General features: G+C 46.8%; 2 protein-coding genes across 5 annotated transcripts in view; both read left to right on the forward strand.

Annotated features, from left to right (window-relative positions):
- Positions 1–12034, forward strand: part of slc4a2a (solute carrier family 4 member 2a) — a 39800-nt gene that overhangs the window by 9432 nt on the left and 18334 nt on the right. The gene's annotated exons all lie outside the window — the stretch shown is intronic.
- LOC123972029 (PEX5-related protein-like) lies at positions 297–8906 on the forward strand. Of its 3 annotated transcripts, none has more exons than XM_046051231.1 (9): positions 297–363; positions 466–495; positions 583–702; positions 2335–2478; positions 2724–2794; positions 4256–4468; positions 5446–5611; positions 5692–5849; positions 7241–8906. In XM_046051231.1, the coding sequence occupies exons 3-9, from the start codon at positions 607–609 to the stop codon at positions 7437–7439; spliced, it is 1047 nt and encodes a 348-aa protein (XP_045907187.1). In that variant the 5' UTR covers positions 297–363; positions 466–495; positions 583–606; the 3' UTR covers positions 7440–8906. The 3 variants fall into 3 exon arrangements, with proteins under 3 accessions (XP_045907187.1, XP_045907190.1, XP_045907188.1); XM_046051234.1 differs by lacking the exon at positions 7241–8906 and adding an exon at positions 6866–7061 and having other exon boundaries at positions 299–363; XM_046051232.1 differs by lacking the exon at positions 466–495 and having other exon boundaries at positions 354–363.

The raw sequence follows: 12034 nt of genomic DNA on the forward strand, positions 1-12034 counted from the left end.
CTGTTATACAAGCTGCACGCTCACTACTTTACACTGTTATACAAGCTGCACGCTCACTACTTTACGCTGTTATACAAGCTGCACGCTCACTACTTTACGCTGTTATACAAGCTGTACGCTCACTACTTTACACTGTTATACAAGCTGTACGCTCACTACTTTACGCTGTTTCACAAGCTGTACGCTCACTACTTTACACTGTTATACAAGCTGTACGCTCACTACTTTACGCTGTTATACAAGCTGTACGCTCACTACTTTACGCTGTTATACAAGCTGCATATCTGCTTCTGTGATGACGAGTCAAAGCTAGAAGCCTGTGGACATGAGCCTGAAGCAGAGGAGTCTACTACGACTCCCAAGGTGCATTTCACCAACAAACAACCAATCACAGAGCCTGTTGCTGAGTTAAAGGTGACGTTAAAAGAAACCTGATGAAGCTTCAGCATCTGTTCTCTTTTACAGGCGGGGAGGCTGTGAGGAGACACCCTCCAGGTGCATTATGGGAAATGTAGGATCCAGTGTTTTTACTTGATAATCTGACTCGCTGGAGGTCTGAACGAGCGTGTCGTTGTGTTTCAGTCGGACACGGAGTTCTGGGACAAGATGCAGGCGGAGTGGGAGGAGCTTGCCCGCAGGAACTGGTTGGAGGAGTCTGAGGACCAGGGGCCGATCCCGCCCACCGTCTCACCTGCAGAGAAGGTAGGTCCAGAACCTGCTCCCTTTAAACACGAGGCCTCACTCATCCTGCGTTCTTGTCTTGGGGTAGTCGAGTGTCCCAGCGATGGTGGAGATTTAAGTTCTGCAGGAGCCTAGAACTGAGACCTAAACCCGAGACCGAGGCTTTAGTTTTATTCCTGCTTCAAAGGCAAAGTTCTGACCTGCTTTGGAAAAGTTGACCCTCCAGAACCAAACCTGCAGAACTCGTCCCCAGGTTCAGTGACAGGGAGCTCAGTGAGCGAGCAGCTAGCTGAGCGGGGCTGGTGCTGGTGTTACCTGGTCAGCAGAGTCCGCTGCCGTGCAAACCAATGTATTTATTTTCCCAACATGCATTTCTCCCTTGCAGAAGCCCTTTTTCCCAGTCAGTTATTAATAACGACAGATTATATCTGCGATGGATGTTAATCTGTAGCTTTAATCCTCTGACCTGAGATCAGCTCTGAGCTGATGTGAAGCAGCGGTAATCTGCAGTAATCCCTCGCCCAGGTGTTACATCACCGTGGTGACGGAGGTGAAGCCGCTCTGATGTCGACACGTTAACAAACATCACGGATGGTTTTTCCTGCTTTAATTCTTCTTTGCTTGTTTTGTTGAACATTTAGTGTTTGACTTCCAGTCCTGTTGTTGAAAGATTGAAGACAAACTCGCTCTGACATCCCAGTGCATGATGGGAAACGTGTGTCTCTCCTGATCTAACAGCTGATTGGTTCAGATGTTGATCAATAACATATTCTGTCAGGACATGTTGTTACTTTTACTAAAAATAAAAACACATTCAGCTTTAAATATTAAATTCTAACCCCGTTCTGAACTGGTTCTTTTTAGTGATGCGAAAGACCCGGAGGGATCTGATCTGATCTGATCTGATCTGATCTGGTTTGATCTGGTTTCTGCTGAATGAACATCAATAATTCATCATACAGGAAGTGGGTTTCTGTCCGTCACTTCCTGCCACCGCCACGTCTCTGTCCAACAAACGGGTCTCTGCTGGGCTCTGCGGTTCGTGGTCACGTGACCTGTGCTTTTACTGACTGAGGTGAAGAACGCTGACTCGGCCTGTTGGTACCAAAGAGGATCACTTCTTCTCGGCTCAGGGACATTGTCTCTGAGCCGGGGGACTGTGGTCGCATCTACGACCGCTTACCCGGGGTCGGGCGGGGGTGCAGCAGCTCCAGCGGGGGACCCCAGCTCGGTCTGGGGGACCCGAGGCGTTCCCAGGCCATGGTGGAGATATAATCTCTGCACCTGTCCTGGGTCGTCCCTGAGGCCTCCTCAACAGATGCCCCGCTTGGCGACGGAGAAACAAACACTTTTATAATAATCAGTAATTGCTTTAAGCTCAAAAACCAAAGTTTTGATCCGATCAGCTCTTCAGATGTCGTCACGTTGTAATAAACTGAAGCAGCGGGGACCCCGAGGGCCCGAGGTTCAGGGAGCAGCTGACCTTTTCATTGATCTAGAGACATCACAGGTCAAAGGTCACAGTGACCGATGGCAGCTGGAGGCTGGCCGTGAGTAGCTGAGGATTGATTCATAGTTCAGGTCCCACAGATGGAGGAAGTCCCCGTGGATCCTGAAGTAATGGTAACGTGGTCTGGTGTCTGTCCCGTGCAGGGTTACTACTTCAACACCAACAACCCGTACCAGGACTGGCCCAATGCCTTCGCCGAGGGTCAGGAGAAGGCTCGGGAGGGAGACCTGAACGCTGCCGTGCTGCTGCTGGAGGCCGCCATCCTGCAGGACCCGCAGGACTCTGAGGTGAGACCTGAACACCAGCTGATGTGTCCACACACTTCCCGACAGGGGCTGGACAGGAAGTGATGTCACTGTGGGAGGAGCTGCACCTTCTCCTGGATTATTAGAGTTTATTCTATTTTTCTGACCCTCAGCTTCTTTGGTGAAGCCCTGTGATTGGCAGGTTGTTAGTGAAGTGCACCCTGGGAGGCAGTTTGTACGTCCACAGGCGTCCGAGGAGCTGACGAACTCTTCTTGGTGTGTTTCAGGCCTGGCAGCTGTTAGGAATGACTCAGGCTGAGAACGAGAACGAGCAGGCCGCCATCGTGTCGCTGCAGAGGTCAGACTTCCTGCTGTCTCTACTCTTACATTCACAACACGATCACAGAACGACGCCATAACGATAATCACCATCACACCTACAGACAGGAAGTGTTTTCTTTCAAAGCTGTAACGTTAGCATGCTTTCAAAAAATTGATCAGTTTAAAAATGACAAATCGAAATTTCTGGGATCATTAGCGCCTGTTTGGTGGAACTAACCTGTGACTGCTGCTCTCTTCTCTTCACTCGCTTTGCCTTCTTTCTGTTAATGAATATAATCCACCGTAAAATTGAAATGAATAGCCTTTTAACTGGGACAGAATGAATGAATTAAACGTTGGTGCGTAAAATAGACTAAACGATTGAACTGTGGAGAATCTGACTGACCTAATGACAAACGTTTGTGTATTGGTATCAGGCCTCAGGAGGATTTATACATCCAGAGATCTTCTAGAAAAACCAGGCCGGCGTCTGACTGACACTCTGTTTTTAATTGAAAACATTCTTACTTTACATCATTTTCCACAGCTGCACAGGGCGTTTTTAACCTGTTAGAGGGAATTTCATTTCAGTTAAAAACAGTTGAATGGATCTGTGGCTGTTTGACTCTGTTTGCAAAACAGATATAAAGAAATGAAAGTCTTTCAGTGAAACAGATTATTTATTTATACTTGACTGTAAATGTACCAGAGCTGGTTAAAGAGCTCCTTTCCATCGTGAGCAGGGTGTGACGGCGTGTAATAATTCACCTTACTACAAAAACCATGAGAGCAAACTAGAAGGGAACGAAATCACCCAGAAAACACTCAGACGACCTGCTTATAGTCCAGATCAAACTCTGCACCGAGGACAGAAAGACAACGTTCTGGTTTTAACAGCGTGTAAATCTAAACGATCCTGCTGGGAGGCCGACAGACAGACGGTGCAGACGCCCCCCCCATGTCCCAGAACAAAAGTTTGTTCAGTTAACTTAAATTGTCTGATTTAAAATAGATTTTTGGAAAACCAAAGTTACCAGGTTGGAAAGAAACAATATTATATAATGATAATAAATGATGTCCATCTAGTCAGCAGGCCTTTGATAACATCCAGCAGCTTCAGCTGGACGCGAAGGAACTCCTGCTGACCGTTACTGACTAGTACAGCTTTAAGAAGTACTGCAAGGAAAATACAATAAACTACACAAATAAATACATGACAGAAGTGACAGAGGTATGTAAAAGCATTAGGATGGAGCGGGGGAGCATGCAGCTCTTCACTAAGCTGCTCTGTGATGTTCTCATTCACATTTAAACATGTTTTCATCACTAATCCTGTCGGTAATTCCTCACGTCAGTCCTGCCTTAAACACAGTGGAAAATCGAGAAATCAGATTTTTAAAGAAGCGACGTCCAGTTTATTGAACTTCTCTTGTATTAAAGTCTCACCTGTGCTAACCGCTGCTAGCAGACAGAAGCTAACCCGTGTCCCCTGCTGCAGGTGTCTGGAGCTCCGCCCCAACAACCTGCCGGCCCTCATGGCGCTCGCCGTGAGCTTCACCAACTGCAGCATGCAGCGGGAGGCCTGCGACGCTCTGCGCCGCTGGATCAGCCACAACCCCCGATACAAACACCTGGTCCTGGACCGCAGGAGCTCGCTGCAGGGCTCCCCGGCCACGCCTCGCAGGGGCCCCCACGCCTCCACGCCAGCCAGGTACGAACACCTGGGGGACGTCAGGGGGAGTCAGGACGATGTTTCCTGAACCGCTCTGTCTCTCAAAAATGTTATCGCCATAAAAAGTTTCTTTATTTCTTTTGAGTTTAAAGGCTGATTTTTGCTCCTGAGTGAAAGTTGAAGAAACCTGATGGGTGAACTTTTAATGCACCAGTGAAAATAAACTTCTTAATAAAAAACAAAGTCCTAATTCGTTAAAACATTTATTGAACATTTGTTATATTGTTACACAGTTCTGAATTTACCCGGCGAGTTCTGTGACCTTTAAAACCTTTAACCTGCTCTGACAGCAATGACTTCTGGGACTTGTAGTTGAGTCCAGTGACCCAAACCAGAGTTCAGCAAGTTCATGAAACTACACCAGGAAACGCATTCATCGTGTGTGTGTGTCTGTGTGTGTGTGTGCGTGTGTCTGTGTGTGTGTGTGTGTGTGTGTCTGTGTGTGTGTCTGTGTGTGTGTCTGTCTGTGTGTCTCTGTGTGTGTGTCTGTCTGTGTGTCTGTGTCTGTGTGTGTGTGTGTCTGTGTGTGTCTGTCTGTGTGTGTGTCTGTCTGTGTGTGTGTGTCTGTGTGTGTGTGTGTGTGTGTCTGTGTGTGTGTGTGTGTCTCTGTGTGTGTGTCTGTGTGTGTCTGTGTGTGTGTGTGTGTCTGTGTGTGTGTGTCTGTGTGTGTGTGTCTGTGTGTGTGTCTCTGTGTGTGTCTGTGTGTGTGTGTGTGTGTGTGTCTCTGTGTGTGTGTGTGTGTGTGTCTCTGTGTGTGTGTGTGTGTGTGTGTCTGTGTGTGTCTGTGTGTGTGTGTGTGTCTGTGTGTGTGTGTGTGTCTCTGTGTGTGTGTGTGTGTGTCTCTGTGTGTGTGTCTGTGTGTGTGTGTGTGTCTCTGTGTGTGTGTGTGTGTGTCTCTGTGTGTGTGTCTCTGTGTGTGTCTCTGTGTGTGTGTCTCTGTGTGTGTGTGTGTGCAGGTCTGAGCTGCAGGACGTGCTGCTTCTCTTCCAGGACGCGGCTCTGCTGAATCTGGACTGTGTGGATCCAGACCTGCAGACCGGACTAGGAGTCCTCTTCAACCTCAGCTCCGACTTCAACAAGGCTGTGGAGGCTTTCACTGCAGCGCTGTCCGTCAGGCCGCAGGTACGCACACGCGGTGTAGTAGCGCTACAGCTGCAGTCTGACGTCGAGGTCACGTTGACTTCCCGTCTGTTCCCCTGCAGGACTACCTGCTGTGGAACCGTCTGGGGGCGACGCTGGCGAACGGCGACCGCAGCGAGGAGGCGGTGGAGGCGTACACGAGAGCTCTGGAGCTGCAGCCCGGATTCATCCGGTCCAGATACAACCTGGGGATCAGCTGCATCAACCTGGGAGCTCACAGGTAACAGCTGACACACCTGGACTGAGTCATGTAGCGATTGTCCTTCCTGAAGAGTTTAGTGAGGCCGCTTCGTCAACGAGTCTCCAGTGATCAGAACGAGGTTTTCTTATCAGGCCTGCACGATATTTGGAAAAACAATTATATTGCGAAATGAAAGAATACAGGAACTTTCAGCAGATTCAGTTTCTCTATTTGAAAAGAATGAAGCATCCTAGATGGGGGGGGGTTTTGTAGGGAACACCAGCCGCCTGAGTTGCTTTTCTTTTTGCAACCAGCTTCGGTGGTTTCCTCCTGCTCAGACAGCTGACGGGGGCGGGGCCTGTTGTGGTTGTTGGATAAACCTATTGTGACCGACTTCTCTTGTCGCGATGCTGAAATCGAGTGTATACTGTTGAAATGACTCACAGGTCTTAAACCTCTGCAGTAGCTGCTGCAGGAAGTTGTTGCAGGGAGACGCCGGTGGCCAGACTTTATTTCCTAACGTTCCTCCAACACAACAAACTCCTCTCTCCAAGTCTGACTCTCGTTTCCGCCGGCGTCTTCCTGCAACAACTCGCCTCTCACGAGATTTCAGAGCGAGACTTTGCCTCTTTTCTGGTTTCTCCTCAGTTTTAAGGAGGTTAAAGCTGCTTCTCTTTGTCCCATGTGACAGTAAAGTGACGTTTGAAATAGATTTTTTCTTCAGAAACTCACAGCTGCTCACATTGCACAAAAGGCAAAAAGAATATAAATAAAGATAGAAAGTCTGTATATAAAGAAGGATGTAAAAATATAAAATATAAAGGAGTCAGTTCTCTCTTGGTCAATACAGTAAAATTCAAATAATCACTAGCCGTCTTTCCATCAAGGTTTTTTATGTGAACCTGAAGTGTCGCATTAGAAACGGCAAAAAAATCCTTAATTTCGCTGAAGTTTTTCCGCTCGCTCGAGGTGGGAGATGGAAACACTTTTTGCAGAATAAGTACTGATGTAGCGAATTTGTAACTCACATCTGAGGACCTGTCTGTTTTTCTCAGGTCCATGAGGCGGGTTTTGTTTCTGGTTTGGAACCCAGACGTCTGGTTTATCACAGCCGTGTGTGACGTCAGCGCTCGCCGTCGCCTGGTTTGTTCGCTCCAAAGCAGCTGATGGAAACATGGCTAACTAGAAACAGAACAACCTAAATGGGTTAAACTCTTCAGGAAGGAGTAATAAATAAAAGCATTCATCATGGATTTGTTCTTTTCTTCAAACTAAATGTCACCACAAAGATCTCAGCTTCCTTCCCTGATTTAAAAACAGCGAAATTCTCCTTTAATGCAACTTTCAACAAATGAGTTCTGATCTTCTAGCGTGCTTACATTTGCTCTTATGTGGTCCTGGTCTGTCCTGGTCCTGCTCTGGTCCTGCAGGGAGGCGGTCAGTAACTTCCTGACGGCTCTGAACCAGCAGAGGCGGAGTCAGCGCTGCAGCCACCAGCAGATGTCTGCCAACATCTGGGCCGCCCTGCGGATCGCCGTCTCCATGATGGACCGACCCGAGCTGTTCCAGGCCGCCCACGTCGGGGACCTGGACCTGCTGATGCGGGCCTTCGATGTGGGCGACGTCTGACGGGGCCACCCGCCTTGTCCGGAGGGGGAGGCGGGTCGGACAGTTTGGTTTGAAACCAAAGAGCCGGCGGCGGCGGCAGCAATACAACAGCACAACCCTTTAGCTTCCTGTTTCTAACGCGCAGCGAGGCGCCGTCTGTTCAGGGCGTCTGAAGGTCCTTCAGTCCTCAAATGTTTATTACTCCGTTTCACGCGTCCAGAATATGTGTGTTTTAAAGGGCACCTGTAACCACGGCCAGCAGTGATGTCACAGCGTACCGTGACATCACTGCTGCTCTGTAAACATCCTGTACTTCATGGCTTTCTTTTCTGACGTCCACCGTTTATAACCAATGAGATTTCAGTCTGAAACTCGTCCTCCACGTTTCCGCTCGCTTCTGCTGCTGCGCTCGAAACTCAGCACATCCTGCACAGATGTTTCACAATAAAAGCCTTCCCGAAACGCAACATCTGCAGTGAAGGAACAGCAAAGTAGAAGCGAGTGGAAGGAATCATGAGTTCCAGTGATCTGATGTTTGAAGGCCTGGGAGGAGGTGGAACACGCCACACTTCCTTGTGGCTTGAGTCTCTGTCCAACTTGGTTTTAGTTCCTGTGAAACGTCCGAACCTGCTGCTTCTCTGAACACTTTATATTCTTCTGACATGTAGCTGCACATCGGCTGAATCTTTACACAGAAAACGTCCTTCAGACTTTAAACGACGGACACCAGGTGGATCCGCTCACCTGGCAGCCGTCCGTCCAGTCAGGCTTCTTCATCCGGAGATGGGAAGTGAAGGAAAAGTTAGCAGAGTTATTAAGAATTAAACGATTTGAGATGATTTTATTTATGAAAACTTTCTGTAAAGTTTCCTCCTTTATGAACGTTTGGGGAACATTGAAACATGGCAGCGTTCTCAGTTTAGTTAATTCCGCAGTCAGGACAGCTGAACTGCAGAAGTAAGTATTAATTGGCATTAATAATTATTTTATTGATGTTTTTCATGTCACTGGTTTTCAGTTTCCCGTCACCGTCTTTGGCGTTGAGGCAAAGACAATCTGCATACTAATGAGAAAACCCTTCCTGAGGCAGCGTCCTCTCTGACGGCTTCCACGAGTCCACACGACTGTTTCTGCCGTCGGTTTTCAAATAAAACCAAACGTTAGTTAGCTGACGTGTGCAAGCTAACGTTAGCGCTTGTTCCAGCGGATCGCTGCCAGCGTGGCGTCCCTCAGTCCTGGTTCTATGTGAGAAAACAGACGTAACACACCTGCAGTCCTGGAGTTCAGGTGAACTCATGGAACCCCAAAGAGTTTAAAACTGAAAAATCTGAAAAAATATATCAAAATTTAAGAATAATGAATGCCAGAGTTTCGTTTTTCAGTTTTTGTTTTGAGTGCCATAATGTAAAGGAACTCGGAAATCTGATCGGATTAGAAATCTGACCATGTTTATGTTTCTACAATCGAAAATGAATAAAACAAAAAAAAGCTCAGTAAATTAATAAACATCCTAATAAATAATACAATTTAATAATTAAATTATTCAATTGATCTTTTTTTATCTAAAACTCCTCCCCCTTAATTACCATATTTATTTATTTTTCTTTATGATTTTCAATTTATTAATTCAGTTTTTATATATATATTTATTTATTTATTTATGCTTTTGTTTTAAGGTAATTCAAAATTATAAAGGAAATCTATTTATGTCTCACTGGATAATTTAAAACCCCTACATTAATATATTTTAGTGCATTTAATAGGATGTTAATTTGCGTCACCTTTGTATTGATTTCTTATTTATTAATTCTCCTTTATAATTTTCGATTATATTAAGTCAAATATAATTGAAAATTATAAAGGATAATAAATAAATAAGTATCATGTCTCATTGTATACTTTAATTTTCCCCTACATTCTTTTTTTTTAATGTATTTTTGGTGCATTTAATAGGATGTTTGTTTATTGAGCATTGTTTTATGTCTGTATTCACTGATTAAATGTGGCAGACTCGGCCCTCCATACTAACTCGAGCTCGAGGCGCGATTATTTCTGTAGAGACAGTTCAGGTTGTCTCACTTTTAAATAAACTTTCTTTTAACATCTCAAATCTTAGTTTGAAGATGAAAAATAAAATATAAAGTTTAGCTTGATGGGAAACGAGCTCAGGGAGGTCAGTGATGAAGAGGAGGAGGAAGATATAATAACACTGACTCTGATGAGACTAAAGTGACAAACTGCAGTTGGCTCCACCTGAATACTCCAAAGTACCCTGAAGTACTATGAAATACTGTCTGCTGAAGCTCAAACTGGTTTGTTTCCGTCACTTTGTTCTCTTTAAACGTTTAAAGCCATAAAACTGATTATCAGGAGCGAAGCGACGCCCGGTCAGGAACCGACGAGGTAAAAAGTCACCTGGGACAGCCGCGTGTTGTCGCCTCCTGCAGGTAAAAACAGGAACAGCAGGTTTAAACTTGCTCGCTGCTCGACGCATGAAACAACACATTTAGTCAAAGCAGCAGAAAATATTTATACAGCATCAAATATTAATGATCGCATTTTAACCACCAAGTATATCCTGTACTCCTTTCAGTCACGTTAATCAATATTTATTCAGTAGCAAACACTTTGTTCCAGGTTTGGTTTTATAAAAACCTGAATAATTAACGTAGGTTTTTGAGACTTCTGCAGATGAAGGAAACTGCAAATACAGAAAAGTCACCTGCTTTGTGTGACCCCTTTATTGTTAGCTCTAGACTTAGCGTTAGCCCTTTCCCAACACCTTCTCACTCCCGGCTCGTATCATATGGTCGCTGGGTCAAGACCCCATGGCGGCGGCGCTTTTTAACTCCCTGCCGTTGTTTTTGCACCTGCAGGGCTCGGCGGTGAAGTTAGCAACAATATATATTAGGGCCGCGTTATAACCGTGTGCGCCAGATTCACCAGAGACGCTCTAGAGTCTACTTCTGCTACTATTTAGACCCTTTGACGCACTTCCTGCCTCCTGCTGCGGCCGTGGAGATGAACAACAACACACTTCTGAACCTGAATGCCGCTTTTTACTTTTTAAAACTCCCGGACGTCTCCGGCGACGAGTCAGAAGCAATAGACGGGTTTCTGTGCAGCGTCATCACCGAGATGTCCAACCAGGGGGCAGGAAGCAGCGCTCTGTCTTCACGGAGGATCACGTCCAGCTGCCGTGTCGGCAAATTACTAACGAGTTAAATTAAAAACCAACAACTTCACTTTCCTTATTACTGGGTATTAAAAGTAAACAGTCCCGTTACAGTTACTTTCAACCGCCGCAGCCGTCCTTAAAGTGACAGAAAGCTGTTCGTTTTAGAAATGAATCCACTTTAGTGGAACAATCATGAACCTGAGGAGGCAACGAGCGGCCGAGCTGAGAACACTGCAGCCTGCTGGATCCTACAGGCCGTTTCAAAGTAATCAAAAGCAAAGCAGCTTTTTAACGGATCGCGTCTAAACAACGGCATCATTTTTACCGAGCATGTAACGATTTTAAAAAATCTAACGTTACTGTTCTGCACACGCGTTCGTAAGAGAACGTCGATTGACCTTCGCCGGCAGGACCGTTAGCTGCCGGTTCCTTCTACAGGCCAAGTTTCACGTTTCTTAGCAGATGCTTCAATACAAAAGCTTTTTGCAGGTCTCACAACGTTTACAGAAGTCCATGTTCTCTGAGTGTGACTCAGCTAAAGCTTGATTTATACTCCTGCGTAGGGGCCACGCATTTATACTCGCGTCCGTGTCTCCGTCACTCTGCAGTCACACCCCAAACGCTAGTCGGCAGCAGCGTTTTCAAATGTTACCGACCGAATGGATCACGTTCTGGTCATTTCGCCCGGGTTGTGACGGTCAAATATATCGATCCACCGTGTTACAGCCGCCGTTTTGGCCGCTAGTAAAAGTAAATTCAAAGCACGGCCACTTTCTGTCGGCTGGGAGGCGTAGCGAGGCTACCCAGCCGACCAATCGCAGAGCTGACGGTCCGCGTCGACTCGACGTGCGGTTACATTTGTGATGAGGTGCACGTCAGGCGACGGCGTAGGGCAGGGCGCTACGCAGAGGCCACGCCGTCGATTCGACGCAGAAGTATAAATTGCGCTGAAGTCAGGCCTGATGGCTTCCAGCTGTGGAAAGAACGCCTCCTTCTTCCTTTAGCTTCTTGGCTCGCAGCTGAGTTAAACAGCACGGCGTCCGGTGCCGCCGAGCTGCGGCGCGGTCACACGTGTTCTGTTAATATGCAGATGAAACGACTCTGAAATGGCAGTTTAACCCGCGTGACCTACGCTGATTACAGTCTGACCGGCTGCCGAAGCGCTTTGGCCCCCTGGCTGCGCGTCCAGCAGGGTTTGTATACAAGAAACCGTCTACAGGAACTTCCTTTAGTGCTTTGGAAAAAAGATCCTGGGATGTAGCTTCTGTGTTCAAATCCAGGGATCTCTGAGGTTCAGGTGGGGTTTTGAGACGTAAAACACGTCAACCTTGAACCTCGGGCTCCTGAGTTCACTTGACTCATCCATCCAGCCCACCTCCTCCTGATGTGACGTCACCTGACTTCCTCTGCCACAGGAAAGGTCAGCTGTGGTCTCTCT

This window comes from Micropterus dolomieu, linkage group LG06 (genome assembly GCF_021292245.1).
Source record: "Micropterus dolomieu isolate WLL.071019.BEF.003 ecotype Adirondacks linkage group LG06, ASM2129224v1, whole genome shotgun sequence".
NCBI lineage: Eukaryota > Metazoa > Chordata > Actinopteri > Centrarchiformes > Centrarchidae > Micropterus > Micropterus dolomieu.

What these genes read in the sequence shown, in the direction of transcription:
- LOC123972029 (XM_046051231.1), top strand. Translation starts at nt 607, where the DNA reads ATGCAGGCGGAGTGGGAGGAGCTTGCCCGCAGGAACTGGTTGGAGGAG. An exon ending in CCGTCTCACCTGCAGAGAAG is followed by an intron (nt 703 to 2,334) that starts GTAGGTCCAGAA and finishes TGTCCCGTGCAG; the next exon opens with GGTTACTACTTCAACACCAA. An exon ending in CACGCCTCCACGCCAGCCAG is followed by an intron (nt 4,469 to 5,445) that starts GTACGAACACCT and finishes GTGTGTGTGCAG; the next exon opens with GTCTGAGCTGCAGGACGTGC.